Source organism: Paralichthys olivaceus, chromosome 21, assembly GCF_024713975.1.
Source record: "Paralichthys olivaceus isolate ysfri-2021 chromosome 21, ASM2471397v2, whole genome shotgun sequence".
Classification (NCBI taxonomy): domain Eukaryota; kingdom Metazoa; phylum Chordata; class Actinopteri; order Pleuronectiformes; family Paralichthyidae; genus Paralichthys; species Paralichthys olivaceus.
Genome location: NC_091113.1, coordinates 9962777 through 9989994, shown reverse-complemented (window position 1 = coordinate 9989994; position 27218 = coordinate 9962777). Strand labels below are relative to the sequence as shown.

General features: G+C 45.9%; 1 protein-coding gene across 1 annotated transcript; it reads right to left on the bottom strand.

Annotated features, from left to right (window-relative positions):
- Window positions 1–9757: 9757 nt before the first annotated feature.
- nog2 (noggin 2) lies at window positions 9758–12371 on the bottom strand. The gene has a single exon (XM_020111989.2). The coding sequence runs from the start codon at window positions 11100–11102 to the stop codon at window positions 10467–10469; it is 636 nt and encodes a 211-aa protein (XP_019967548.1). The 5' UTR covers window positions 11103–12371; the 3' UTR covers window positions 9758–10466.
- Window positions 12372–27218: the final 14847 nt, after the last annotated feature.

The window sequence follows — 27218 nt, the reverse complement described above, 5'->3', positions numbered from 1 at the left end:
ACCATGACATTTGGTGCAGGTCAAGCTCAAGTGTAATCATTTTGGTGATCCCCCTTTTTGATTTAGCAACATGACCAGTTACAATTTTAAAGTTTCCCATTGCTCTTGTTTCTCATGATATTACTGAAATTATTAGCATGCTAAACTTCTGTAAGATGGCGAGCATGGTCAGGCATTACTTGCGCTTAACATCAGGATACAAGCATGCACAGCTTCACAGAGTCATAACAGCTGTGTCCCAATTCAAGAGCCACTTTCTTCAGAGGACACGGTCTATGCAACCCACAAAGGAGGCAACCTCTTTAGGGTTTGCAGACAGTGAAGGCCCAAACAAAATAAGAGCGTCTGGTCTCCCGAGGATTTCCGTGATCTGCATCACCAGCTTGTCCCACCCTTACCGCTGTCACCTAGCAACAGAGCAGCAGTTGGACACCAGCAGAAAATTTGAATGTCCCCTTGGATTTTTTTAACAAGTGTACCATGAACTGTTCAGTTGAGTTGAAGCCTGACGGTTTGATTTAAAGATGTAAGCATTGGACGTTTCTTTACTTGCCACCACCATTATCTCCTGGAAAAACTGTGAATCAATGAATCCTGAGACGGGTTGTTCTGTGACGCATCCACCCGTCTGAGCCTTCTTTCCTCTGGGACGAAAGGATGCTTCTTTTGGAGGAACCTTTGAAATGCGACAGCCTAGTTGCACCATGGTGACGCAATCAGTTTTTCCTCCAAAGAATTGTGACACAGCTTGTCTGCAACTGTAGATTGTCTTCTTTAAGTAGAGCACCCTGAAAATTATCTTAGGTGAACTGCAGGATATTCAGCCTGAGTAACAAACTGTTGCAAAGTTTAACTGAGGAAAGGGTTGGAAAGAGTAAGAAACGATTTAGATAATCACATTATAAAGTGAACTGGGACTCTGAACAGACCAATAATGTTTAAGTTAACAAACCTTTAAACTGCTTAATTCCAACAACATGACATTAGCACAAAGGTCAGCTTCTTTATTTTTTTTACTGCTCATCTGGGATCATGAATATCTACACTGTGATCAAACAGGTCAGGGATAGTACAATCATTTAACCACTAGATGGCAGTGTTGTTCTAGTGTAAAGTGCCCTTCCACCTGTTGCAGGCATTCCCAAGCAGGTTAGAGTAGGAGTGTTCTAACCCAGAAAGTCAACATTTTCAAAAGTGAAATTGCCTCAGCGCTCTGATTTAAGCCTCTGTCATCAATGTAGGACTCCGCAGGTGTAAATCCTCAAAGAAGGAGAATTTAATTTAAGACCGTGTAAACCTGTATTAGTGATGAGAAACACAAAAAGTGAAGGGAGTCAATAAGAATGTGTGTACGACTTTGTATCCACCTTCACCAGGTATATTGATATTATCTAACCTTGTACATTTAGCCAATGTGGTGCTGGTGTTTTCTTCAGGTTTAAGTCTCAAGTATCTGGAGATAAAATGATTCATTGTTGGTGGTCAGCTTTCCGTAGTCATTTCCGTTCACAAAAGGGGTATTTACCTTCAATACGGTTTGCATAAGCTGTAAGTAGGGTCGGGCCGGGTCAGTAATTACAATGCAATTCAAAACCGGCCTTCGCCTCTTAAGAAAAGGATGTTTTGTTGAATATTATATTAACAGGTAGGATGACACAAAATTATACAATGTTGGCTATAAGAAACACAAGTTGAATTTTAATGTTTGGATTATGTTTCTGCTTTAGGGATTAGTGTGACATCACCATTTAATTTCATTCAGTTTCACCCAACAAGCGAGTGTGACACGTTGAGTTTTTCAGCGAACACTATGGGAAATTCACTCGCCAATTGTGCAGCCAATTACCATAGTATTACATTGTCTTGCTCAGTGTGGTCTCTTTCAGTGTAACATGAACTATTCCTAAATGAGACTAAATGCCCTCTGATTCAAACAAGTTCATAGCAGTGTTCCCATGGGGTCAGCCCTTGTGCACTTTGAGCTGAAAAGCATCCCATTTGGCTCTCGCTTTACATTCAGACCCTATTGACAAGTCCACACACTCACGCACACACACACACATGCACAGACTCTGTCTCACACTCACAGAAACCTGTCCCCTTTGAGTCTAAACCTCTATAGCCATATATGTGCATTCCCTAATTGGTGGTTCTTCTTTCAAAGGAGTGATTATGTGTGTATGTGTTTAGAGGCGTCCTCTCTGTCCAAGGCTTGATTCAGTCCATCTCCAGTGCCAGAGGGGACAAAAGAGACACCCGTTCCTCCTCTCAGGGCGAGGGGCCGTTGACACCAATAAATCCCCCCCATCCACTTCCTCCCCGGTGTGTTGGGGTTATGTCAGGAATGTCCTGGGTCCTATTGTCCCCCGGTGCTCTGTTTTTGGTAACCCATCACCAAGCATTCTCTGCCTCCTCCCTCCCCCTTACACACACACACACACACACACACACATACATGAACACATGCACACACGTATGTCCACACCCCCTGTGCTGTGTGTCCCCTGGTCCCTCACTCTGAATAGACCACCTCGGCTGAATACGACAGACAGGCAGGCGTCAGGACATCAGGTTCAGCAGCCCAAGTCGTGCATGGCGGCCCAGTGGGGAAAAATGAAAGCCAGTTATTTTCACCTGTTTGCTCCGCTCGCGCTCTTTGTCTAATGGGAGAAAGAAAATAAAACAATGGGCCGAGTGTTTTTAGACTCCAGACTTAAAGTCTGTTCTGTCCTTTCAGCAGAATCGAGCACACTGCCCCCTTCATCCCTTTTACAGTGGAAACATTAAGTTGTACATCAGAGCATGAACATTAAGTTAGCATGCTCTGATGTACACTTATTTTTTATTCATTGTTTAATTGTTATAACTTCTCACCCACACAAAAAGACAAAGCAAAAAGTAAAGTAATGTTATACTAGTTGGTTTCTAACATATATTTTAATTGAAGTCTACTGCATCCAGCTGTAATGTGTTGCACATCACCCATTGGAAGCAGCCACTTCACTCTTTATCAGAGCACTACCTTGTTAATGAAATCACCTGTTTGCATCAGCAACAATCAAATGATTTATATATATTTTTCATTTCTGGGTCCAACTTGTGTTCAAAACCCAGGGGTGGATCCAGGGGTAAGGCCATGGGGGGGCTCTGGCCCCACCTGGTATCTGGTTGGCCCTTGAAGTACCCTTGTCCTGTCAAAGGTCTTAAGTAACTTAATAACAATAATATTTGAAGTACACAATGTGCTTGAACAAGGAACAGTTTTCAAAATATATTCAATGATGTGTGGCTTTGCTCAAGCTATAGAGCTAACAGTAAACAAGGGATGACTTAAATGTGCACCTTACTGAATCAGGAGTTGTGCACATATGTTGGACATACAGTTTGATTGGCCCCTGTGTGTAAATTGGGGTCCCTTTATGGCCCCTGATTTAGAAAAACCCTAGATGCAGGCTGTCATGAGGAGACCAAGCCTCATAATTCACATGGCTCAGCAACTGACACCTGACTGAGCTCCCTGTCTGACACTAGAACATGTGGCGAGGAACAAAAACCACAGCAAAGAACAGAGCAGTCAATATCACAACATCAAAACACTGCGTTTTAGTATTAAAATACTGCGTCATTACACCCATTACTTCGTATCTGTTTCCTTTGTTCTGCCTTTAGTAACCATGAAGGCGACCGTCAATTGAAATAATCCCCATCTCTTTTAAAAATGTGACAAGCAAAGAGTCATCTGTCATCAGAATTCCTGCCCGGACTGTTTTCATCTGCATAATCTGTTTAATCTGAGTACACTTCATCAACTCCCTCACTCTCTGTCTCGCTCTCACAAACATGCTCACACACACATACCTGCACACGCATTCACAAATCTTTTCAGTTGCCTCATGTCACACACTGACAACCATTCAAGACATCGTGTGTCCATTCATTGCAAGCCCTTCGTGCATTCATTCAGCCTCTCATAGCACACATACACTTCTCCCTGGCCTTATTTTTAGCTTCATCTGATCCATTCACTCTCGTCACAGAAGGAGGTAACATCACATTCTCTTGGAGATGCTTCCTCGTGTCACCTGGCGGCATTGGAGCTGGCGCTGCTGCCAAAACCCCAAATACCAGAGGTTTGATTTGTTGTTTGGTGGGAGCAATGTATGTTTTCCGTGCGTGGGTGTGTGTGTGTGTGTGTGTGTGAGAGAGGGAGTAGGTGGGTTGTACACATGTTACGAAGCGAGGCGCCATTGCGGCCTAAAAAACTATTAGGCTCTGTAAATACACACTGTGGCGAAAGTAAACATTCTCAGCATGCCATCTAGGCGCACAGAGGGGTACTGGGAGACAGCCGCCCGACAGGCTGTGAGGGGGAGGTGTGTGCGTGTGTGTGTGTGTGTGTGTGTGTGTGTGTGTGTGTGTGTGTGGACAGTAATCAGTGAGCTGAGAGGGGATGGATATGGAAAATAGAAATTTTACTTGGGGGAAAACTCAAGTGTGTGTGTGTATAATCAAGCCAATCATGATCATGTTGAGTAAGTAAACAACTTAAAGATAGTTTACCTGTGTGTGTTGTTATGACGACCGGGGACCAATTATTCATCAGGAGCACTCCGGGAACACCTAGTGTTTGTGTGGGCCGCTGATGAGCGCTGTCAAACGCTAATGTCTATCTGGAGATTTTCTGTGTGCGTTACAGAAAGAGGGGAAAGTGTGTGTGTTTGTGCTGTGAGTTTACTCCTTGTTGCACCCGAGGGCCATGAGTTCAAAACAGTATCAACTTTGTGTCCCATTTGACAGATGAGCCAGGTTTCTGATTTAATGGTGAAGGTGAAGACAATAAAGTCAGTTGTGGTTAATGGCGTATTTGTATCCATGCATTTTTACACCCGGGCCTAACACTTCCACAATTCACAGTGTGTGACTCCAGCGTATGTTCCAAACATGCTCCACAAACTTTAACGCACACTTCATGCTGAGGAGAAATCGTGAGAAATAAAAGTAAAACTATGCTGTTCTTATAATAAAAACACGGCCATTGATGCAAAGGGACTATTTTCTGATTCTGAGACCCATGCATGCTGGCAATGGGAGAAAGTAACCATGGAAACAGAGCTCAGAATATGCACTATTCCCAGCACTGCGAGCGCCACGCTACCCACAGCTCTATTTATAGGCCTTACTTTGGGCTTACAATATCTGTTACATCGAACGAGAGTTAAGCTGAGTAATCAGCAAGCGTGACTATACAGAAATGTGACTCTGACACTATGCGTCTGATTGACGGCAGAAGAGTGCGTATGGCAGGAGCACGAGGCTCTTTCTGCAGCCTTTTGATTCTCTTGCTCCAAGGATGCGGCTTGAAACTAAAAGCATTCAGCTGGTTATTGCTTTTCAAACTGCACAAAACAGATGAGGGATACATAACCTGGTTTCAAGAGGATAAGAGAAGGCAGCAACAACAGCGAAAGTAATAACACAAATCATTATGTGCAGGGAGAAACGCAAGAGATGATTTCAAAGCTGAAGGAAGGCTGAGGATGTTGAAGTGGAGGCCAACTAGAGAAACTCAGGCTTGACATCACACGCCGCTCCTCACAGTCCACAGATTTACAGCATACTGAAGTTACCAGCCATGTGACGATTAATCCACAACACTAACTGTCAACCAGTGTCGAGAAAGTCACAGTAAAGTAATGCAGTCGTGTCAGTGATGACTGCACTCATGACTCTGTGTGCCTTTATATGCATTTCCTACTGCTTTGCTTCATCGTGCATAAAATGCAATGGTGGGGTTTGATTACAATCACCTGTCACTTGACAACGGTCACCTGTCGTTTGGCAGCAAAGATGGCCACCGTGTTGATGTAACGGCATGTTATAAATCATGGGGCCGCTCCTGCTGACTCCAGGTCAGGTTTGTCGGCGCTTGATGGGGATGGATGGTGTAGACCAGGATGATTTCGGATATTTAAAACACACATTTGAATTTCAGGTGGAGTTTGGTGAGAGAGGACTAGAATCAACCAATCGGGCCTTGTGTGTGTACTGTGTGTGTATGTGTGTGTGTGTGTGTGTGTGTGTGTGTGTGTGTGTGTGTGTGTGTGTGTGTGTGTGGAGTGACCAATCAACTGCACATTTCCATCAGCTGCATCTCTATGTCTCTCTCTCACGCACACACACACATACAATGGTTTGCATGTGTATACGATGTGCATAAACATGAACCTTGTCAGGACCAGCAGACCTCATGGAGACCAAAGCCTGGTCCTCATGAGGCGAAATGTAATTTCTGCGGTCCTGGATAAGGTTAGGGGTAATACATGAATTGTGGTTAGGATAGGGGCTAGGGGGTGGGCATGAATTGGTCATGGTTAGAGATGAAGTTCCGGTTAGGCCGTCCAAAATGAATGGAAGTCAATGCCAATGAAGTCCTGACAAGGACAGCTGCACACACACGGCACTTAACACATCTCTTGCTTCTTCTACAATTAGTAATATTGCTTGACGCCCACATCCACACACACACACACACACGCACACACACACACACACACACACACACTCTCTCTCTCTCTCTCTCTCACACAAACACACACATGTTTCCAGACACCACAAGCCGGGGCTGGTGGTCTGGCCGAGTATCATCTGTGGTGACTCCATTTGTGTGTGTGTGTGTGTGTGTGTGTGTGTGTGTGTGTCTGTGTGTGTGTGTGTGTATGTGTGTATGTGTGTGTGTATGAGTGTGTGTGTATGTGTGTGTGTGTCTGTGCATGCCCTCCCTCCCCTCAGTGCTCCATCTAATACCCTGTCATCATCAATAACCTCAGTAGTGCTGACTCATTGGCTTTTACAACCACGGGGTTTGGGCCTTACTTACAGCCACAGACCCATGTCTCCGTCTCTGTCTGTCTGTCGCCCGCCGCACACACGCCGGAGATTTTGCATGCGTGCACGTGTTTGCCTGAGCACGATTGTAAACTCACACTTGTACTTACGCTTTTATTCTTCAGTGTAGATGTGTCCACACAGGTACGAATGTGTCTTTCAAAGGGGTTCCTGCGATGAAAGTCACCCACTCGTTGGTGCGCCCCAATCATTCCCAGTACACAACCCAGGAAAAGAATTGACTCTCATCAGGAGACAAAGCCTCATCATAGTTTCTAAGCATGCCACCTCCTCCCCCTTCCCTCTATCCCATCATGCCTATCCTAATAGTATCCAGGCCTTTATTTAATTCTCCTTACAGGCATTAACCATGGGTTTTATCTCATATTCACAAGAGGGTGTAAATACATATAAGCTTCCAATTATACCCAGCAGTCTTTATCATTGTGGGGTTGTTGCAGTTGAGTTCGTCAAAGGTCCCTGATGATGAATGTGGAGACAGGCTGCGTCAGACAGTAATGACAGCGAGCATCACGACACCGTACATGCCCCCGGTTGTCTTGACATTTTTATGGACAGTATGTGAACGTGGGCTGTTCTGACGTGTCAACGCTTCACATGTGGCCCACTGATGGCGCTGATGGGGAGATGTTCTCTGTGCACCGTGTCACTCATAAGTCTGTGGCCACCAGGACTGTAAATCTGCCTCCAGGAGACGTTATGATGAAGTTTTGTGATTTTGTTTTTATTATATGAAAGTAAAGATTTTTTGAATGGTGCGAAGTCAACAAATACATTTTGCACAAAGTGAAGACAGAAGTGTCTGACAGTTGCTCATTTGAGGATTGGCATTTTTTTCCCCTTGCATGTAAAAAGGAAAAAAACAACAACCACATGGTCCACATTTAACTTCCAACCGTGTTTGAGGCTTCTATATTAACTCTGTATTCAAAAGCTTTCTATTTCTAGGTGGGATTAATTTAGTGGATGCAGAGTGGATTTGAAGCTGCGGGGCTGGATTTTGAACAAATAGCCAAAGTTAGAATTACTGGGAGCTTGTCCAATCAGACACACTTTCAGGACAGGGACATTGAAGGTTATGAAATAATAAATGATATAGAATTACACATATGTGCCCTAATCTTATTTTGTTTGAGAGACAGAGAACCCCCCCCCCCCTTATTATGTGTTTAATAAGCAGCACTGTGACTGATAATGAATACACAGTCAAAATTTGATTATTCCTACTGAATTAAGAACTTTGCTGAAATTGAACTATTCTTCATTTCAAGGAGGACCCCCTGGAATTCCCTCAAGGACGACCTGGAGGTCCCCGGACCCCACTTTGAGAACCGCTGATCTGACTGGCTGGCTGGCAGGGGTCTGATTCTAAAAGGTGCGCACCTAACTGGCTGGAGCCAGGGCGGCGTATTGCCTTTCACACGCTTCTAAAATACTCTCCGGGCAGAGCCTGAAAGGGTTACTGTTTCCCAAAGTGCCTCATTCTGCGCAGTCGAGAGGGGGCGGCTGAGTGGCGCCGTCGAGTCAGAGACGCAGTTTCTAAAAAACCCCGAGACATCATCAAGAAAGAAGCTGACAGTGAGGAAAGCAGCCCCCCTCCTGCTCCTTCTCCTCTTCCTCCTCCTCCTCCTCCTCCTCTGGCACGCTGCCGCTCCTCTCCTCTGCTTACCAAATCCCCTCAGCGGTTCTGTCACAATAACCGGGCGGCAAGTGTCAAATCCAAACTCTGCCCGCAAACGCGCAAATCACTTTAACGCACACAAGATGCGCTCAGTGGAATATACTACACGGGCTGCTTTGAGCTTTCAGACGTTTAGTCATGGCTCTGTTTAACTCGTTGATTGTATTTGAGGAAAAATATAAACACCATAAAAGCCCTACTTACAGAAAATCACTCCTCGCTTTGATTCCATTCCCCTGCGCGCGTCTCCAAGCGCGTTTAATTGGCCGTATCTCTTAAAGTTGCAGACAGCGCACCCCGGCTCTGCAATTAATAGTCTGCTAACGTCAAAAACAGTTGACCATTGTTTTATGGGCTTTGTGTTTCTCTCTCCCTCTCTTTCTCTCTCTCTCTCTCTCTCTGCAGGGCGGTCAGACTTGAATCGGCGCCGGTCTGCTCCAGTCCACCTCTATACAAATACCTCAGTGGAACTTTCTGTGGCGCTTCCAGCGTAAAAAAGCGCAGACCCCAGACGCCCCGGGCTTGCGCGTAAACGCAGGTCATTTCATCATCTGACACTGTTTGAAATGTCTGAATCATATTTTACCCATTATGTTAACACCTCGCAGCCCTGAGAGGGGAATGTGCGCAGACAGGGGGGGGAGATGAATGTGCGTGGCCTCTCTCCACTCTCTCTCTCTCTCTGGCTGAGACAAATGAATGCCAGTTCTGTGGAGGCGCTTGAGGTATGTGTTGCGCATTACGCAGCGTAGTAAATCAGCCCTTTCTAAAATCACTGTGACGGCGTGGAGCATCAGGCAGTCCACACACAGCCACTGAAGCCTGGACTCACTGTGCACTTTGTAACTCCACTCCGCCTCGGAGCCTACACTGCAAAAAATGTCAGTCTGGCACTATCTTATCCTGTTTTTGTCATAAAACGTGGCTGAATTTCACTTTGTTTCCAATAAAAAACTTATTTTAATTTAAAAAAAAATAAAACAACATAATAGAAATCCCTTTGAACATCAAAGCCCAAATGGAAACCAGTGGAATCACCATAGAGATCAGCAGACTTCTCTTGCGAAAAAAAATCTTAGTATTAGACAACGTGTTCAGATGATATTTTTTACAGTGTACACGCCCCCTGATATAGACACTCGTTGTAAGCAAATTGGCTTGAGACTAATACATGTTGAAAAGATAGACTTTATTGCTAAAACGTGTAACCATAACATGTACACTGATATGTTTTACTTTTTTATTCTTTTTTTTGTCATTTTAAAAAATATTCAAGTAGACATCTCCCATATTTTTTTCTGGTATACTCTGCTATTCTCTTTCCTTATGCTCTATACTCACAATCGTTAAAATAATAAATAAAACATACAGATTTGTTTATTTCTACAATACTATATATTCCAAAAAAAGCTGAGTTCACGCCTTTATATATATCTTTAACCTCAACTTTTTTTTTTACAATTTAATTATTATTGATATTAATATTATACAAAAACTCTAGGCAGCATTGCAGTGAAATAACAGTCAGCATCAATGTTCAGTTGAAAAAAAAAGAAGTTCACCTCTTGGAGAAGTGTAGCATATGCATTCCATCTTCAATGTCTCATAAAAATATCAACAAAAAAGCTCTTCCTTATGAAGTGCTCGTGTTCCCCCAAAAAGCAACGTTTCAGGGATGAGAATAAAATATGGTCCTGGTTCAATTAGAAAAAATAGCTGCATTTTTCTTAAATATGTACAATGTTGGTATTTCACTTAAAATGCTATATAAAAAAATAGATTTGCTATGGTGCCCATCTCTGTAGAGAGTTAACAGTGCAATAGTAACCGTATTTCCAGTCCACTTCCCCCTCGACCACCGCTACGTCCTTAGAGAAAATCAGCACGAACACTTGCACTCTGAGATGATTGGGTATTGCACCTGTATCCACGTACAGTATTTCTGTCTTAGAAAGCCCTGACAGTACCACCGCAGGAAAATCTTGTTGATTGACTTGACGGGCTTGCAGGACATCCCCTCTGGGAAGGAGCAAGAGCGCTCAGAGAAACAGTTTCCCTCCTTGATGTAACGTGGCCAGAATCTCACGCCCAAATCCTTCCAGGTGTACACCACCGGGCAGTGCGTATAGGTCCACAGCCACTGCAGAAATTTCCTGCGGGCTTTCTTCCCCACTTTTACCCGCTTTCCATAAGGGGTCTCTGTGAGGTCCAGCTTTTTAATCTCGTTGGGCATGGGCCCCTGCAGCTTCACCTGGTTGTCTGCCGCGGAGAGGTTCACCAGCATGGGTGAGCTGATGGACATGAAGTTGGGGTCGAAGTTGCTGCCGAGCTTTTTCCTCAGTGTCCTCTCGGCCAAGTCCTGTTCCCGGGGGTCGTACTCCGGGTCGGGGTCCTCCTTTAGGTCGGGCACAGGGAGGTTGTCACTGGGCGATGGACGGAGGCGAAGGTAATGCTGGGAAACTCCAAGGTGAACGCACACCAGCACGTAAACGAGAAGCGTTTGTGAGAGGCCCATTATTCCTGGCTGCTTTTACGCACAGGCACTTCTCGCGTAAATGATATTCAGTTCTTTTCCCGGTTACTGTGATCTCTGCAATGCCGAGCCCGGGGCTTCATAAATAGTAGAAGTTCAGTCACAAGCAAGGCGATACTTTTAATAGACCACGTCGGGTTTGAATGACATGGAAGCGGAGTGCTTTGCTGTTTTGGGCTCCTTCAACTTTGCAATTTGCCCGCTGGTACAACTCTGCAGCGCGCAGCGGTGGATCTGCTTTGCGCAAAGTGTTTTAGTCTAAACCAGAAGAAAAAAAAGCACAAAACAAATGGGGGGAAAACTCTAGTCACGCTCTCTCCGGCCTCACCCCGCTCCCTTTGGATTCACTTTGGGTTTCTTTCGGTTGTCATGGTTACCCCGGGGACTCGAAGCCACGACGAACTGTCTACACTGGATGACAGCGGCCGAGGCGAGAGCTGCATGGAATGAAGTGTTTTCTAAAGAGACAGAATAGATCCGCAGCGTCCCGAGAGAGAGAGAGAGGGAGAGAGAGGGAGCACAAAAGAGTAACTCACCAAGTTTTAAATGTCACGCGCCCGGCAATGAGGGCTGCCTCGGCCAATGTTATTTTTACGCACGGCTTTTATAAACGTGGCTTCTCTTAACTACGCCTGACGCGCGCAGGTTTGACAAGGTCCCAGGGCGCACAGTCCATGTACTGAGGAGTAAAGTCTTGTGCAGCCAGTCCCCTGTGGTATTCCAGCAGTCGATATGTACACCCTCTAGAAAATGTCCAAAAACTTGCGCAGGAGTGGCATGCAATCTCAATTTAGGAAACAACAGCCATTTATCTTTCCAGAGGATGTTCCAAATCGCAGTGGAGTGTTTTTTTTACATGAAAGTCTCAGGCTGTAATATTCCCTCAGAACTCTCTCTCTCAAAAAGCGGCTTCACAGCAAATTGCGCGCTGCAGAAAGCCAGAACACGTTGTTAGTTGAGAGTTCCCTTCACTGTGGCATCGCTGAATCCTCTCAGAAAAGCTCCAGTCGCTGCACGAAGAGACAGTCCGTACTATGGTGCTGTGTCTCCCGTCTGATCGGCGGTCAATTCCTGAGGGAGCGTTTCTCCTCCTTTGATAACTGCTACAGAAGCTCCTACTGAGTCGCTCCTACTTCAGGAGTCTGAGAGACTTGGCGCTGGAGCGTTTCTTTGCTTAGGCACACTGTGTGTGAGTGTGTCTGTAGCGAGCGGTGCTCAGTCCCAAGTTAAATATCCCCCTCCGACGGTACAAAGTGTCAGAGGGGCCTGCCCACCCCGGCCACTTTCACTATGATTGACACCCCCCCTCCGGGCCACCCCCTCCTCTCACAACGTGGAAAATATCAGCCACAATCAGGAGGATCAACTGGGTCCTAACGCACCAGATTTCCCCCTGTCTTACAGTGTAATACTCCACACCATGAATATTCTACACATCACAGAATAACAAATCACGCACTATAAGCACAATTCTTTCCCCCTGTGCTCCTCATCAGCACACTGTCTGTGATGCACTAATAGGTTCAATACGCTGTCAATACTCAGCTGAAGCCTTTAAGAGTTTCCTTGGCATGAACTTTCCCATGAAATTGATGGGAAACGTTTAGAAGCTTGTCTGCGGAAAAGGGGGCATCACATTCCACCTTTGTTCATCAGGATTTGGGTCCACACAGGAATTGGCCCGTTGAACTCAGGGGTCACTAAATAGGCGCGTAATTAAGGGGCTATAAATGGCCATGGATAACTAAGCGGTACCTTTCCCATGCTAAGCAGTCATTAGGCCACGCTGGATTTTTTTTTGCATCTTGGTCTTTTCATAAAGTTACTCTATAAAAGGATTCAGGTACAGTTAAGGCACAAAGAATCAATTTTACGCATTCTAATTTTAATGTGTAAAAACGGTGGTGGATTTGACTTTCACTCTGATCAAGCAGCAATTTAATTTTAACTAATTTAACAACTTTTAAAAACACACTTTTAAACACATTTTTCTCATGGTGTCATAAAAAATCAGTCACACCATGTGGTAAACATGTGTTTACACTGTTGTGAAATCTGTTGTATTTGTCCTTTGCGCACTATGTGCTGGCCGCTGTTAATGCATCCATCGACTTGTCATTGTGTTTTCTTTTGTAGTGGTCACTAGAGGGCGTCGATCCAGCACGGTGTGGACCTGCAGCCAGGGCCTCGCCACACTCTCTCCCTCAGTGTGACTATGTGCATGTGGAAGGAATGTGCGCTCATGGGTTTGCTCATGTGAAATTGCTCACCAGCATTTTTGTGATCAAAGATGAAATGTTGGAGCAATTTGACCAAAAATAAAGTAATAAACCTTAATAATCCTCACTATGAGTCTTATTAAAAAAACAATTCTCCTGTTGGAGGATGGTGCTCTAATTTCAGTGTCTGCCATGATTAAGAGAATTCATTAACTAAGCTTAACTGCCCAAACCACATGCAAAGAGCTGCCTCCTGCATCCTGTGTGTAGAGTCCTGCTGACCTGTCCAACATGCATGCAGATAAAAAAGTAATAATCTGGTTAATGATTAGGGTGCCCGTGCAGACGGAGCTCAGTGGGCAGCGGGGACAGTAAGGCTGAGCTGGCTACTGTAGAATTGGCCCTTTCCATTGTCTTCCTCCACGGGTCTTAAGGGTGGTGGGTGTGAGAGAGAAAACCCCATGCAGGGAGAGACACTTCCCTTCCTCCTAGTCCTGGTCTCAGGCACTAATACTGTCGAGCAACCCGGCAATGAGTCTACCCCCATCCCCTGGCTAATTACCTGAGATAAAAACAAGAAGAGGAGAGAGGAGGGGACCGATGAGCACAGTGGGGAGGGATAGCAGTGGTGGTGATGAAGATGGTGGTGGTTTCAGCAAAGAGAAGAGGATTGGGGGCGGGGGTGGGCTGTGGCGACGGTGGTGGTGGTGGTGCCGGATGGCAGTTTGCTGTGGAATGGCTAATTAAATAAAGCCATAAAAGGAGCCCGGCTCGCTTTAACGAAGCTCGTCAACCTCTGTTGAGTGGGGCCGGGGTGCTGGGGATGGGGGGTGGGATGCACCATGGAGGAGAGAGGTGGGGCTGGTGCTGAAAACTGGGCTTGTATAACAAGGGGACTTAGCTCTTTGGTTTTGCAGTGATTGTTCACGCTTCCTTAGGTCTGAATAGGGCGCATGGTGAGGGTGCTTTGGGGGGCAGCCCTTAGGCACAGATAGGACCCCCTTCTCCTTTTCTGCTGTGAATGCTTAGCACACATACACATCCACACGTAACACATACACAAACATATATACACACACACCATCACCCCCAAGGCTCTTCACAAAGGCCTCTACCCAAGGTCCAGGTAGGAGCTTATCCAGTGCAGGGGCACAGCAAGGGGCAGGCCTGGCCAGACTGGCTGACTGTGCCCACTGGGGACTGGTAGAATGGCTCAGGGGGGTGGATGGAGACGGACAGCTGGGAGAGGACAGAGGGGAGTAAAAAGGAGAGTCTCGGAAGGCCCAGACAGAGCAGAGCAAATTCAACATTGATTTCTGCATTTCACATCACTTTCTTGCACCATTAAATGAGCTTACGTCAGGAGATAAGGATGGTTGAGGAATTTGGCAAGGTGCTGCAGCCGTGTGGAAACAGTCCGGAGTGGCAGAGTGCAACTCTGAAACCCCAGAGCCTTCCTCCCCTTCCAATCAAACAGATATGTCTGGAGCACGTCTCCTAATTAGTTTTGTGTTGAGGTGTGTCCAGCAGAACACTCTCTGTCTTTGCCAGGACAACAGATTTCAGAACCAGCAGAGCCTTAACAGGTTTTTTGGAATCGTGAAAACCTGCGGACATATTTTTTAGTATTTCAAACCAAATACCTTTTCCAAGATTGGAACAACAGCGTGTTTGTTTCTGTTCCAAAATACAATAAGAAAGCCCACGTAAATATTTTTGTTGTAAAAGCTGCATGAACAAGACCGGCTTATTATATCTCTGGACTGGTAAGATACACACCAATTCTCTTTTACACACACACGTCATGTCACAACTATTCAGAAAAGAAAGGTTCGCAAAACAAATAAACAATGCATTGCCTGTCAATATTACCTTCCCTCTATTCCCTGCTGCCATTGCCATCTTCTCCAGTCTTACTCCCCTCTCCCCCCCCCCCCCCATATTCGACTCTGTCTCCGAGCCTTAACCCAAAGCAGATGGCTCGGGAGGCATGTCAAAAATCTGTCTCCCGTTAACACTACTTTTGAAGCCCCCCCTCTACATTTTTTTTCCACTCCCTTAAAAATCATCATAAAGCTATTTTTGCAAAAATACCCAGTAAACAGCATCAAAGCCATATTTTCCCCCGTTTCCCCCCCGATGACAAGAGGAAGAAAAGAAAATGGCACTAAGTGTATAGCTTGTCCTTGTTATTGAAAGAATGCCACACCATGCTGATGTGCAATCTGAAGTCAATCTGAGTATGGCGCTGCATCCTTTGTTTCTATTACAGCTTTGGAGAAAACGCCGCTCGATGCTCGTTCACAAGCTGTGATTAATGGTGATCATATCGGAGACGGGTCAGCGGCTTTATGATGTGATGGCGGGGGCCCACTTTGAACCGCGAAGGCTGATGAATTCAAGCGAGGCCAGGAAAACATCACTGTGGCAAACACACATGCAGTGAATATAAATGTTTCTTTTAGGTTTTGTTTGTGTTCAATCACTCATTACTGGAGTTGTACAATTTGACTCTTAAGAAGATCCTGCATAGTTGAGCTGAAGTAGAAACACTGTTATTTGCCTCAAAGCGTACTTTTGGATTCTTATGACTAAAGCTACATCCATACTATGTTTTCATTTGAAGATGTATTCACTCTGGATACGCCTGGCGTCCACACTACTCCAGAGTTTTAGAGACGTTTTAGTTTGAAAACTGCTGGGCTGTGTTATAGAGCCCACTTCATGTGGCGAGGCAAATCTCAGAGTGACTTCGCATGGAGTTCAACTTTGGTGAATTATGATCCACGTAATTCGCCTTGTAACGACGTATTTATGACCATGCCCCCAGTCCCGGTGCAGACAGAAAGGGAAAAGTTTTGCAATAATGCAGACACTCACATCTGCTTGCTGATTGGGTCCTTTCCTTTATGACTTATACCTTCGCTGATATGTCCGGCTCCTATCACATGACCCCCTTCTGGAAGAAAACAACCAGCACTAGCCTCGGCTTCTCGGTAGAACGCAACGTGATAGTGGTCACGTGATATGCATATTTTTCAAACAGAAAGGTAGAAGCATGCATGTAGGTGTTATAGGCACTAGATGTAAAGTTAAAAGATCATCCTGAGAGGTTAGAGCACTGTAGTTACATTTGGTCGGAGTGAAAAGTGCAAACACGTGCATCCACTTGGAATCAGTGATTTGGGCCGGTGGGGTTACTTGCAGTCAAGGATCATCAGTTTCCGTAAGCCGTTCCCCTTCTCTCTCCATGAATCACGACTATTCTTCTGTAATGACGCCTGGCTACTTTTAATTGGGAGGTCGGTGTGACCTCATCCAGGACAATTTGCCGTTTTCACTTCTTACATTGTTGAAATAAAAAAGGATCCCAACCACTCAGACCATCCCCATGCTCTACCTCTTTTTCTCTCCAGTCGTTTTATTTGATGCCCCCCATTTTTTTGATACAGCCAGCAAGTTCCCCATCCTCTTTCAATTCTTTGCATCTCCTCCCCCTCCTTATGCCCCCTCTCCTTAGGGGAGCGATGAGGGTGGAATTAAATTGATCACTGCCTTCCGGAAAACAACAGGAAAAAATAGTGCATTCCGAACGCCAGGAGGGCGTTCCCCCTGGTCTTCCCTATGGCAGGATGACATCATTGGCCCGCTGCCCAGTTCCCACCGTTCACAATAGGGTCACTGTTGCCTTCTCCACAGTGGCACATCAGCCAAGAGAGGCAGAGAGAGCAAGATGCACAGAGAGAGAGAGAGAGAGATAGAGAAAGAAAATGGAAAAGAAGGAAGGATGCCAGCCATGTTAAGACCTAAAGGCCTTTGCTGTACATTGTAAAATGCAAACACACAAACGTCTTCAGACAACTATGCGGACTGGTGCTCTGCATTCCTCTGGTCTGTTTAAGATGCCAAGCGGCGTTTGAACGGACGCCATGGCTGAGACATTAGAGCTGTGATAGTGGAACACACAGTAAATCACAGTTTATTTGGAGAGTTAAGTCATCTGTTTTCGCTGCATGTGAATCCTCAAGATCCAATCTGTCGTTTTAATCGACTTTCTAATCAATGAAATCATTGTTGGCATCACACTCTGTATGCTTGTTTTTATGAAATAACTTTGTACGCTCTTGGTTTACAAAGAGATGACAAATGGAAAAGTAGCCATGATGGAATAAAGATAGACTTCAGAAAAAGAATAATCCGACATGAGAACTCAACAGTTCCACCTGAAACACTGTGTCAAGATGAATCCATCACAACTTTTTTCTCTGTCGCAATTGAAAGAATAATTTGATGTAAAATTTTGACCACATGTCTTTCAGAAGCTCCGTCCAGCTTAGGTAAACCCTGACCACAGCACTGGCACCTCGGTCATCCTCCCAGCCACGAAGCCATTGTGTTGCCAGAGGCCATCCTGTCGAAATGAAACGGTTTTGCCCACAGCCACTGACCACAACAGATGTTCCCTCGCCCGACACTCTCCTCAGCATGTGTGTTCTGTTGAGTCTAGAGCCAAGATACTTTCATAGACTGGCAATGCGTAACAAAAACAAAGAGATGGGAATTCTACGATGGTGTCTTCGTCGGCCCGTGACAGGATTCAGATTGAGGTTGCCCTGTTAAACCTGGCAGCCTGTTAAACTGCATTTAAAAACTCCTGAATCCTGGATGGAATGCGAGTCATATAATCACTGCAGGTCGCACAGACAAGACGGGCCGCACCGGTGTCGCGACCTGAACGAGTCCTGCCGCGCCCCCCCAGCCCCAATCAAGCATGTCGACAAACGGGCAGCGCTGGCCCCCGCTGCCCTTTGGCCCTCTGGTATGTTTGTGGAACACGCAGGAGGGTAAGAAGGTGACAGCCTGTTGAGATGCCAGGAGGACTGGGAAGGCTTTGGGAAATGTCTCGCCAATGTGCAAGCGCGCACTGCCGCCCGGGGGGTGCCTGCCTGCTTGGGAAACGGACAGAGAAGGGGGACGGGGGTCTGACAACAGGCTGAGTGTGCGCTGAGGGAGATAGTTTGTCCAAGGGATGTACCAGATGTTGACTCACACTGGTTTACTAATCGGGAGCCACAAGCCCCTGGAGCCATGAGTAAACAGGAGCGTCTGCCTTTCTCTGTCACCGCAGGGAAATGGAACTGGGCCTCGGGGGTGTCCCTGGGCACACGTGAAAACTGAGAGAGAGTAATGACATGACAAAGTCATGAGGAATTAATGCGGTGCTGCGGTTGAAGAACAGCAGAACAATAAAGCTCCCTCAAACCTCAAGCCCAAACGTCTGATGTCTCAATCAAGGATTAAGGTGGTTTTTTAACTGAGACCTCAGTGGGAGTGGGGAACACCCATTCCCACCCACCTGTCATTGTAAATAAGAATCTCTTCTTAATTGACTGCCCGCTGAAATAAATGACCGACAGGGTTCCACTGCACAATGAACTTTAAATAACGATATCAAATTTAAGTCGAATGTCGTCTTTATTTACCGATAACGATACAGTGACTTTAGGAAAAATGGGTGTAACAAGGTTTAAACTGTGACTGTTACAGTATGTTGTTCAGTTAGAGAGATTCAATTATTCCATTTTAACAAATGAGTTCCTACAGCTCGACATATTGTTTCCCGAAACCTCATAAGCTCCTGACACAGATAAGTATGAAACAGGAGGCAGACAACCAAGAGCACTCACCCTACACAGAGCAGCAGACAGAGGCTGTTAAAGGCATTTACACTCCAATAACTTTCACAAGTCAGAGGGCCCACGGAGAGAGAGAGAGAGTGTGTGTGTGTGTGTGTGTGTGTGTGTGTGTGTGTGTGTGTGTGTGTGTGTGAGAGAGAGAGACGGGAAACTGCCTGGCCAAATAGATCAACAAGGAGCTATTGATACCAGAGATCTGTGCTGGTGTCAGTCTGAGAGCTAAACAGAATCACAATTGTGGTTTGTGCCAATAACCTTGTTGACCTTATTTAACCTTGGATTTGGCCGGTCGAGAGCCCAGACTACAAGTGTCCATTCACAAAGAGAATCGAGAAATCTGTGTTTGTGTAAGAGCACACTGAATCCGACCATCGATTTTTAATTCGAGGCCAAAATGTACGTGGCCTCGTCTTTCCAAGCTGACATCATCTTTGGCATTCTCTATATGACACCTATTTTTTATCCTGAGACATTTGTATTCTTTTTGTTTCATTTCAGCTTTGTGTCTCACGCCCACGTGCTCGTTGTGAATCCTCCAGACATTATCCTGCCCTATTCTCACATGGGTTTATCTGGACATTCCTCAGAGTTTTTACAAGGCCGGCAGGAGAGACTCAACAAAGCTCGAACATTTGCGTTCTCACATACAGCTCCTCATGATCAGAGGAGAATATCCAGAGTTCATTGCACGTCTGAAAGCATCTCAAGTTTGGTGTAGAAGAATATCCCTTGAGCCAGACTCCACCTCGCTAATGCTTTTGTTGCTTTTGTTCTCATTAATTGTGGACAGTGCCAGTGCAATATAAGGTATACAGGTAGTGATGTGCCTTTATGTGATAACGTCGAAAGTAAAGGTGAAGTTTTAGTGGTTGCCGAGCTCAGGCATTATTCTTCAAACTTTGTCCAATAATAGCATCCTCATCAGGTAACAGGGTGGGACTGAACTGGAGCAAATCAACAGCCAGCGTTCAAAAACTTGTGGAATTCTGTTCCAAAAGTTGAAGCTTTCATTTCAGGATGTCATTGTCCAATGTTTGTGACATGAGAAGTGCTGAAATTATCAAGTGACCATATACTTTGGTCATATTTGTATATACCTATATATGTTGTTATTACATTCATCTGAAGTGCAGTTAATGTAGCACATGTCTCTGCTTCTTTAATTGGGGGTAAATGTTGTTCTAAAGCTGTTCAGGTGTGTGATTGAAGATGTAATGACAGATATAAAAGTGTAATGAGACGGACGGACAGAAAGAGAGAGAGAGACAGACTTCAGGAGCCGGACACCTTTCTCAGGCTGTCTAGTAACTGTGCAGGCATGAGTGTGTGTGTGTGTGTGTGTGTGTGTGTGTGTGTGTGTGTGTGTGTGTGTGGTGTAATTACAGCCAGGTCCCCGGCGTGGAGCCCAGTAGAAGTATCGTCAGTCTGTCTGTGGCATGCGGTGGTGCTGACCTTCCCTCTCTCTTCTCCTCTCCTCAGGCCTGGTGACTCTCTGACTGGCTCTGGCTCCACCAGACGCCCCAGCGCACCGCTCACACTCAGGTGCTAACAGGGCGGGCAGTCCTGTGTGTAACATGTCCGGTGAAGTCTCCTCTATGCACATACAGTATATCATTAATAACACAAATCCTTATGTTTGTTGGATGTTGATGCGTCAGGTGGAATTTAATGGTAGAGTAGATATCCTCCTGATATGAGTTCAAAACATTTCAATATATATATATAACGATAAAAGTGTTTGTGAGACAGTCAGAGAAACCTGTGATTCCTGTCGGCTCCGCTCACTGTTTACTTCGGATTCAAATATTTGGTCAGTTGATGTAAACATTCAGCTCTTTACATCTTCATGCTGGGCTGTACACACACACACACACACACACACACACACAATGACTGAGTCTGGCATTAATCTGAGGGGTTTGGTCCTCAGCAGGGCAGCTCTCAAGGCCTTGATGATGAAGCTGAGATTGACACCACAGAAGAAGAACGGAGGAGGATTATGGGAAGTTCATCAAACCGTCTGGTCATGATAAGTCATGACGATCCTCGGACGTGTCTCAGTCATGCTCGTTTTTCTGCGTATCTTGAATGAGCGCTCGTTTATTTGCATGTGCGAGCGCGTTGCTCGCAGTGTTGAAAGCGTGTGTGTCAAAGAGCGTGTCTGTACAATTTTACATGTCTCTGTTTGTGTATGTGGTGTGTGGGTTTAAGTGTGTGGGTGCAATCAGCCGAGCCTGGAATGTCTCAAGACATCGTGAATCCGGATGATCAACATCGTGATCCTGTGTTACATGTGCTGCGTGCTTGGGGCGCGTTTACCATGGACTGTGTATACAGAGGCGTTATATATACAGAAGTGAGATGAAAGTACTGATACTTCACCAAGTGACGTTTCATAGGGAGGGGTTTTATTCTGTGGTTTTCATATCAAAAAACGTATTTATGACAAATGGAGTGGAAACATCTTAGGATTTGTCTGAACCACATAAAAAAGATTTCCATCATCTATATCGACGTTTCGTCAAATACCAGAATAGAGCATTGTGAGCAGTTCATTCTCCTGTCAACCATATAGCCGCCATTGTTGCTAATGTTTCTGGCGCATGCTCATTATACACAGTGAAGTAAGCTGTGACATCATCATTTACCGAACATTTACCAAGTTTTTTGAAAACCTGCACTTTTTAAGTTTTAGTGGCGTAAAGAGGATGAGAGGCTCAAACGCAAAGGAAAAGGTTGTTCGGCAAATATGTGCTTAAGCATGGACAGAGAAGTGTTGACTTCCTTTGTGTTTTTCAGTTTAACTGAATGAAACTTGTTGAAGAGCTAATCAAAGTGGAAGCTTTTATAGTCTGTGCAAATATGAAATGCCTGTCCCTATAGTTAAAAAAGTCCAAATTATAAAACGTACACTGCAGTGCAAAAAGCAAATCTCAACAATACAAACACACAATCGTGTCTCAAACTCCGGTCTGAAGATCAATCTGTTCATTTAAAACATGAGATAACTCAGGTACACATGTTCGGTGTGTGTGTGTGTGTGTGTGTGTGTGTGTGTGCCTGCAAACCTCCTCAACTCCACCACCACCCCCTCATCGCATCCAGGGGGATTTATTTGACCCCTTATTGCCAGCGGTGAGCCTGGGGCGGAGATGAAAGCATGCCTTCCCAGTGTGGCCCCAGTTTCTATAGCTATGGACACAAACTCACACTGGTCGGGGACAATGGACGGGGGGCCCTGCCACTCGCCCCTGCCAGAGCCCTCTCTTCCACCCCACCCCTCATCCGTCACCGCAATCATATTTTCAAAACAATAACACAGCCGGGGGGGCGGCGGCGGAGGCAATGGAGGGTGGGGGGGCATGATTGAAGTGTGTGCGTGTTTCAGTCGGTATGTGTGTGTGTGTCTTTGTGTATGTCCTTTGTGTGCGTGCATGTGTCGTTATTTTTAGGCACGCGTGTGTTTCATGTGAGTGTGAACATGCTCGTTTGACTTTTCGTCAGAGTGAGTGTCTGTGGGTTCGTACATGCAGCCTGTGTGCACGCATACTTTTGTGTGTGCACATGCGTGAGTGTGTGTGTGTGTGTGTGTTTGCTGTGAGCCGGGCCTTTGATGGCGTGGCCGGAGCGTGCCTAATGTGACTGCTGGCTGGGCCGGGGTGGGATGGAGGGAGGGGTGGCAGCGTTGAGCCTCCTGCCCTCGAACTGTCTACCCTGCCGTGGCCCAAGGCTCCTCCTGCAAACTTGAAAGGACCAAAGGAATCCCCCCCTAAACCCCCTCGACGCCGCCCCCCCACATGTTTTCAGAAGGCATGACATCATCCTCTCGCACAAAGGGGGCTGGAACTGGGGGTTAATATGTGTGTAGAGTACAAGCCCATCAGTCACAGCACTCAGGCGAAACCAAAGATTTGTCCGTTTGCTTATTTCCTCGTGTTTTCTGGATCTGAGGTACCTGAGTCCAAATCACACGTACACACACTCATGCACACAAATCAGGCCAAGCTGGTGTTTTTCTCTTCTCTCTTTCCTTTCTTTTTTGAGACCCTTTTATGTGAATGACTAACATGGATTCGATCCTAAATGTCTGGGGAAAGGAAATAAATTGCTTTCAGGTTGTTTGCCAGACGCAGGAGACATTGACAGTGAACACAGAATACCCTCGGCCGGCTGCTCCTCTCTGACCCGTCCTCCTCTCATCTTTGTCTACTTCTTGGAGGTTTTCTTCATTGGCACTCAATGGACCAACCCCTCCGACTCCTTTGCATGCAACCCGCTTTGAGTGCAGAAGACCCACAGTGTTGTTTTCCCCGCAGCATTCAAACATGGGGGTTGCGGGCGAGGGGAGTTTGGAACGCTTTCAAACAAACCAGTGGGGTTCATAACTGTGCATGATGACAAATGGCTGACACGGGAAGCATCGGGGGCTGCAGTCAGACTCCACGACGATGCTGAACTGTTTGTTCAGGCAGTGTCAACATGTGATTTCATTTTATAGCTCCTATAAAGGCCGGGGAATATAGTAATAGATTATAAGATGTCTCTGTTTCATGTCGGTAATTGTGGTTACATTAAGGAACATATTTTAAAACCTCAAAAATTCATAGAATTATTCTCAATTATCTCTGTGGTTTTCAGGAGCGACCTCGGCCTGATATGGTTAAACCACGTTAAATCACAAAAACAGCTGGAATTTAAACATAAAGAAGTAATTTAAAAGCCTTTACTGTCGTCTTTTACGAGAAATCAAACTAGTCTGAAGATGACTGAGGAGCTTTCCTGTCAGTGTCTTGATTAGAAGGTGAGAATACACACCTCTGTGACAATGAGGGCTGTCACAGTCAAAGCCACCAGCACGGCTAATGTCATGGTCAGTGAGATGTAACTGCCACTACACAGACACACACGTGCGCACGCACAGACACACACACAATCACACACACACAGAGGACTTGACTAACCCTAAACCCCAAACCTAACCATAAAACATGTCATCGCCTGAAGATTTATTGATTTTATGTTATGGGGACTTGATTTTTGAAGTCCCCATCATGTGACTGTAGTGAACAGGTTTAGGTCCCTACAACATGAGTAATACCTGGGCCACACACAAACACACAAACACACACACACACACACACTCACACACACACACACACACACACACACACACACACACACACACACACACACACACACACACAGAGTCTATATTTCTTGACTACTTTTATCTCCATCCCCTCTCTGTCACACACTCTGCTCAGAGGTGAGGGCTGGTTGCCCTCGCCTGTTTAATGGGCCGTCCGTTTGCCAACTGTTCCTTTGAGGGGGCTGGTGCGTCGGGCGTCGGAGCCGGGATTTGGGAAGGAGGGCCGGTGCCGCTGGATCAGACAGATGGAGGGGGGTCCGGCTCCATTCATTTAGCTCTATGAGAATAACAGAGCCCCACTTCAAACAACAAGGACACAACCTGCTGGCCCCATCGTCTGCGAACGCATACACAGGCATATGCAGACACACACACACACACACATATGCTGCAACACATGCATGCTTCTGTTCAAGCACACATGTATTAGAGCTTTCTGATCATGGATTTGATCAGATGTGTCTGAAAATACAAAGAGTTTGTGAATGCAACACCCATGGAGGAGGTTGTCAATTTGCATCTTCTGCAGCTCATCTGTCAGTGTACATACACACACACACACTCACACACACACACACACACACACACATTCATGCATCAAACAACACACATATGCATAGGGGGGCATAGAAACCCAGGCTCCACAGTGCCCACCCCCATTCCCAGCCCTTCCTTCCCTGGGACTCCCTCCTCTGCTACCACCCAGCTACCCCCCCCCTCCCCTCCTGAATTCACTGGCACTTCCAGAAAGCTCAGAGGCGCCAGCGGAGCGGGGCTCATCTCTTGGGAACAATAAAGCCAGATCTTCATAAAAACTTCAAAAAGGCCTCGCCAAGTGTTTTATAGGTGCTTTAAAGGTTTATGGGCCCTGGGGAGGGAGAGAGAGAGAGAGAGGGAGAGAGAGAGGGAAAGAGAGAGAGAGAAATGAGTGATGCAGTAGTGGCAGGCTTCACTTTTCCCACCCACTGCACACACACACTAACAAATGCCAGCATAGACACACATACAGTACGCCGCAGCTAAACCGCCAGTAAGTGCCAGGCCGAAATCGGCTGGTGGTCGGCAGGGTGGGGCAGGGGGTGTGAGGAGCTGGGGTGGGGGGGCAGAACAGGTGATCTGTATCTGCATGAGGACAATAGAATAAGACGATCGAGCGATGTCACTGTGACATCAGCAGCAGCTCACATTTGTGATGCGAACTTGTATTAGATTCAATGAAATTTGTGTTTTGTGTGAGTTGAGAAGCACATGTCATTTCCTCCAGAGTCACATGTTCAGGCATCCGTCCAGAGGAGAGAGTTGCTGGGTACGTTTCTAATTCATGTAAAGTGAGATAGAAGGTTGTGTATCTTTGGTGCGTGTGTGTGTGTAAGATTATCTGACCATGGTGCGGACCAACCCACCGGCCCCCTAATCCTCATCGACCTCAGGGAGGGTCAAGTCGAAGAGCACGGAGGTGGGGTGCTCTGAGAGACGGAGCTCGCTGCCCTGGGCCTGGAGCCCTGCTCACTTTCAAGACGCCCCCAGTTGCTGTTTCACAGGCGTATCAGTTTAGCTGCACACGAGCTGCAGAACAGGCTCACATGCAATTAACAGTTTGGATTCTCCCTTCTCCAACACGGCGGCTTAACAGCCACCGAATCCCACTCGTCTGCCAAAGTGCTGATGAAATCAACTATCAAATGATTCACTGCTTCGCTTTGTCGCTGATTGGCTGCAGGTATTTCTGATGAATCATGGGTTGCTGCGACCGAGCCGAGCCCTTGGCCCTTTTGAATCTCTTTTATGAGCATGAATAGCCACTATTCAGCCTGTTTTTTGGAATGTTTTCTTTATAGGCATTCAGATATATACCGGGGGTTATATTTAGCTCGGGTCCTCCTGGAGTCAGAAGGTTTAAAATTAGGAGGTGTCAAAATTCCAGTACAATTCTTAAGTTACTGTCAATAAACGGTAAAGGGCCGCTCTTAAAGGCGTAGTGTGCTGGCAGTGATGCATCGTGGCAGGATTTGCATGTGATAAGCTGCTTGGGAAAGCGCGTGTGGATCAGTCTTGATATAGTACAAAAGTGTAAATCTTCTACATGGTATACATGTGCATTTACACATCTATATATCAAGATTCCTGCATGTGTGCAGCTTGTGTGTGCCAGTGTGTGTCCGTCTGCACATTAGTGTTTGTAGGATCTGTTGACAGGGAAGCATGCAGCATTTTATTTGCTCAAGGGCTGAAAAAACACATGGCGCTGGTGAGGGAGCGCTGTGATATGAGCCCGCTGAAAGCAACCTGGCCGGTCAGAATTCAACACCAGGATCATGATTCAACTGAACATTTTAACACACTGTATAATAACAGAGCTGTGCAACATTAAGAATTATCCACGCACATGCAAAGATATACACTCCGCTGCTCACTGACAGCTCTGCAGTACGTAAAGGTTTTTTTTTTTTTTGCACCACCAAGCAGGTTATGCAGAGTTTGGATTTCAGAATTCACTGTGAAAAAGTACATCTTTCTTTTTGAGTCTTTATTTTGAGTCCAAGATTTTTGCACATTTAAAAATAAGTACAAGCTCACGTTGTGTAAATCTGGTTTATGCTTCGACTCCGAAACCTTTGAAACTTCATGTTATAAGGTTTTTGCTGACGGCTTCTCAGGATCGGATGGACCTAATGTTTACTCACTCCCTGACTCCATAAGTAGAGTGCATACAAACGCATACAAAAAAGACAGACTTAGTGAGCTGATGACTAACACACATCCCTCTGACACTGGTGGAGGGGATGTCATCATGTCAAGGATTTTACATAAAACCCATTCAGTGACATTGAAAGATCTACGTTAAAAACACTCCCTCAACATTTGTAATAGTGGATCATTGTTCATCTGTGCTGAGTGCACGCTGCAGGCTTCATGTGCACGCCCACCACTTACACTGTGATATTGTGTCTGCAGCTGCCCTCCGTTCAGTTTTCATCAACTGGTCGGCAAACACTGGTGAGGTCATTGCAATATAGAGTCTGTAGGAACAAGC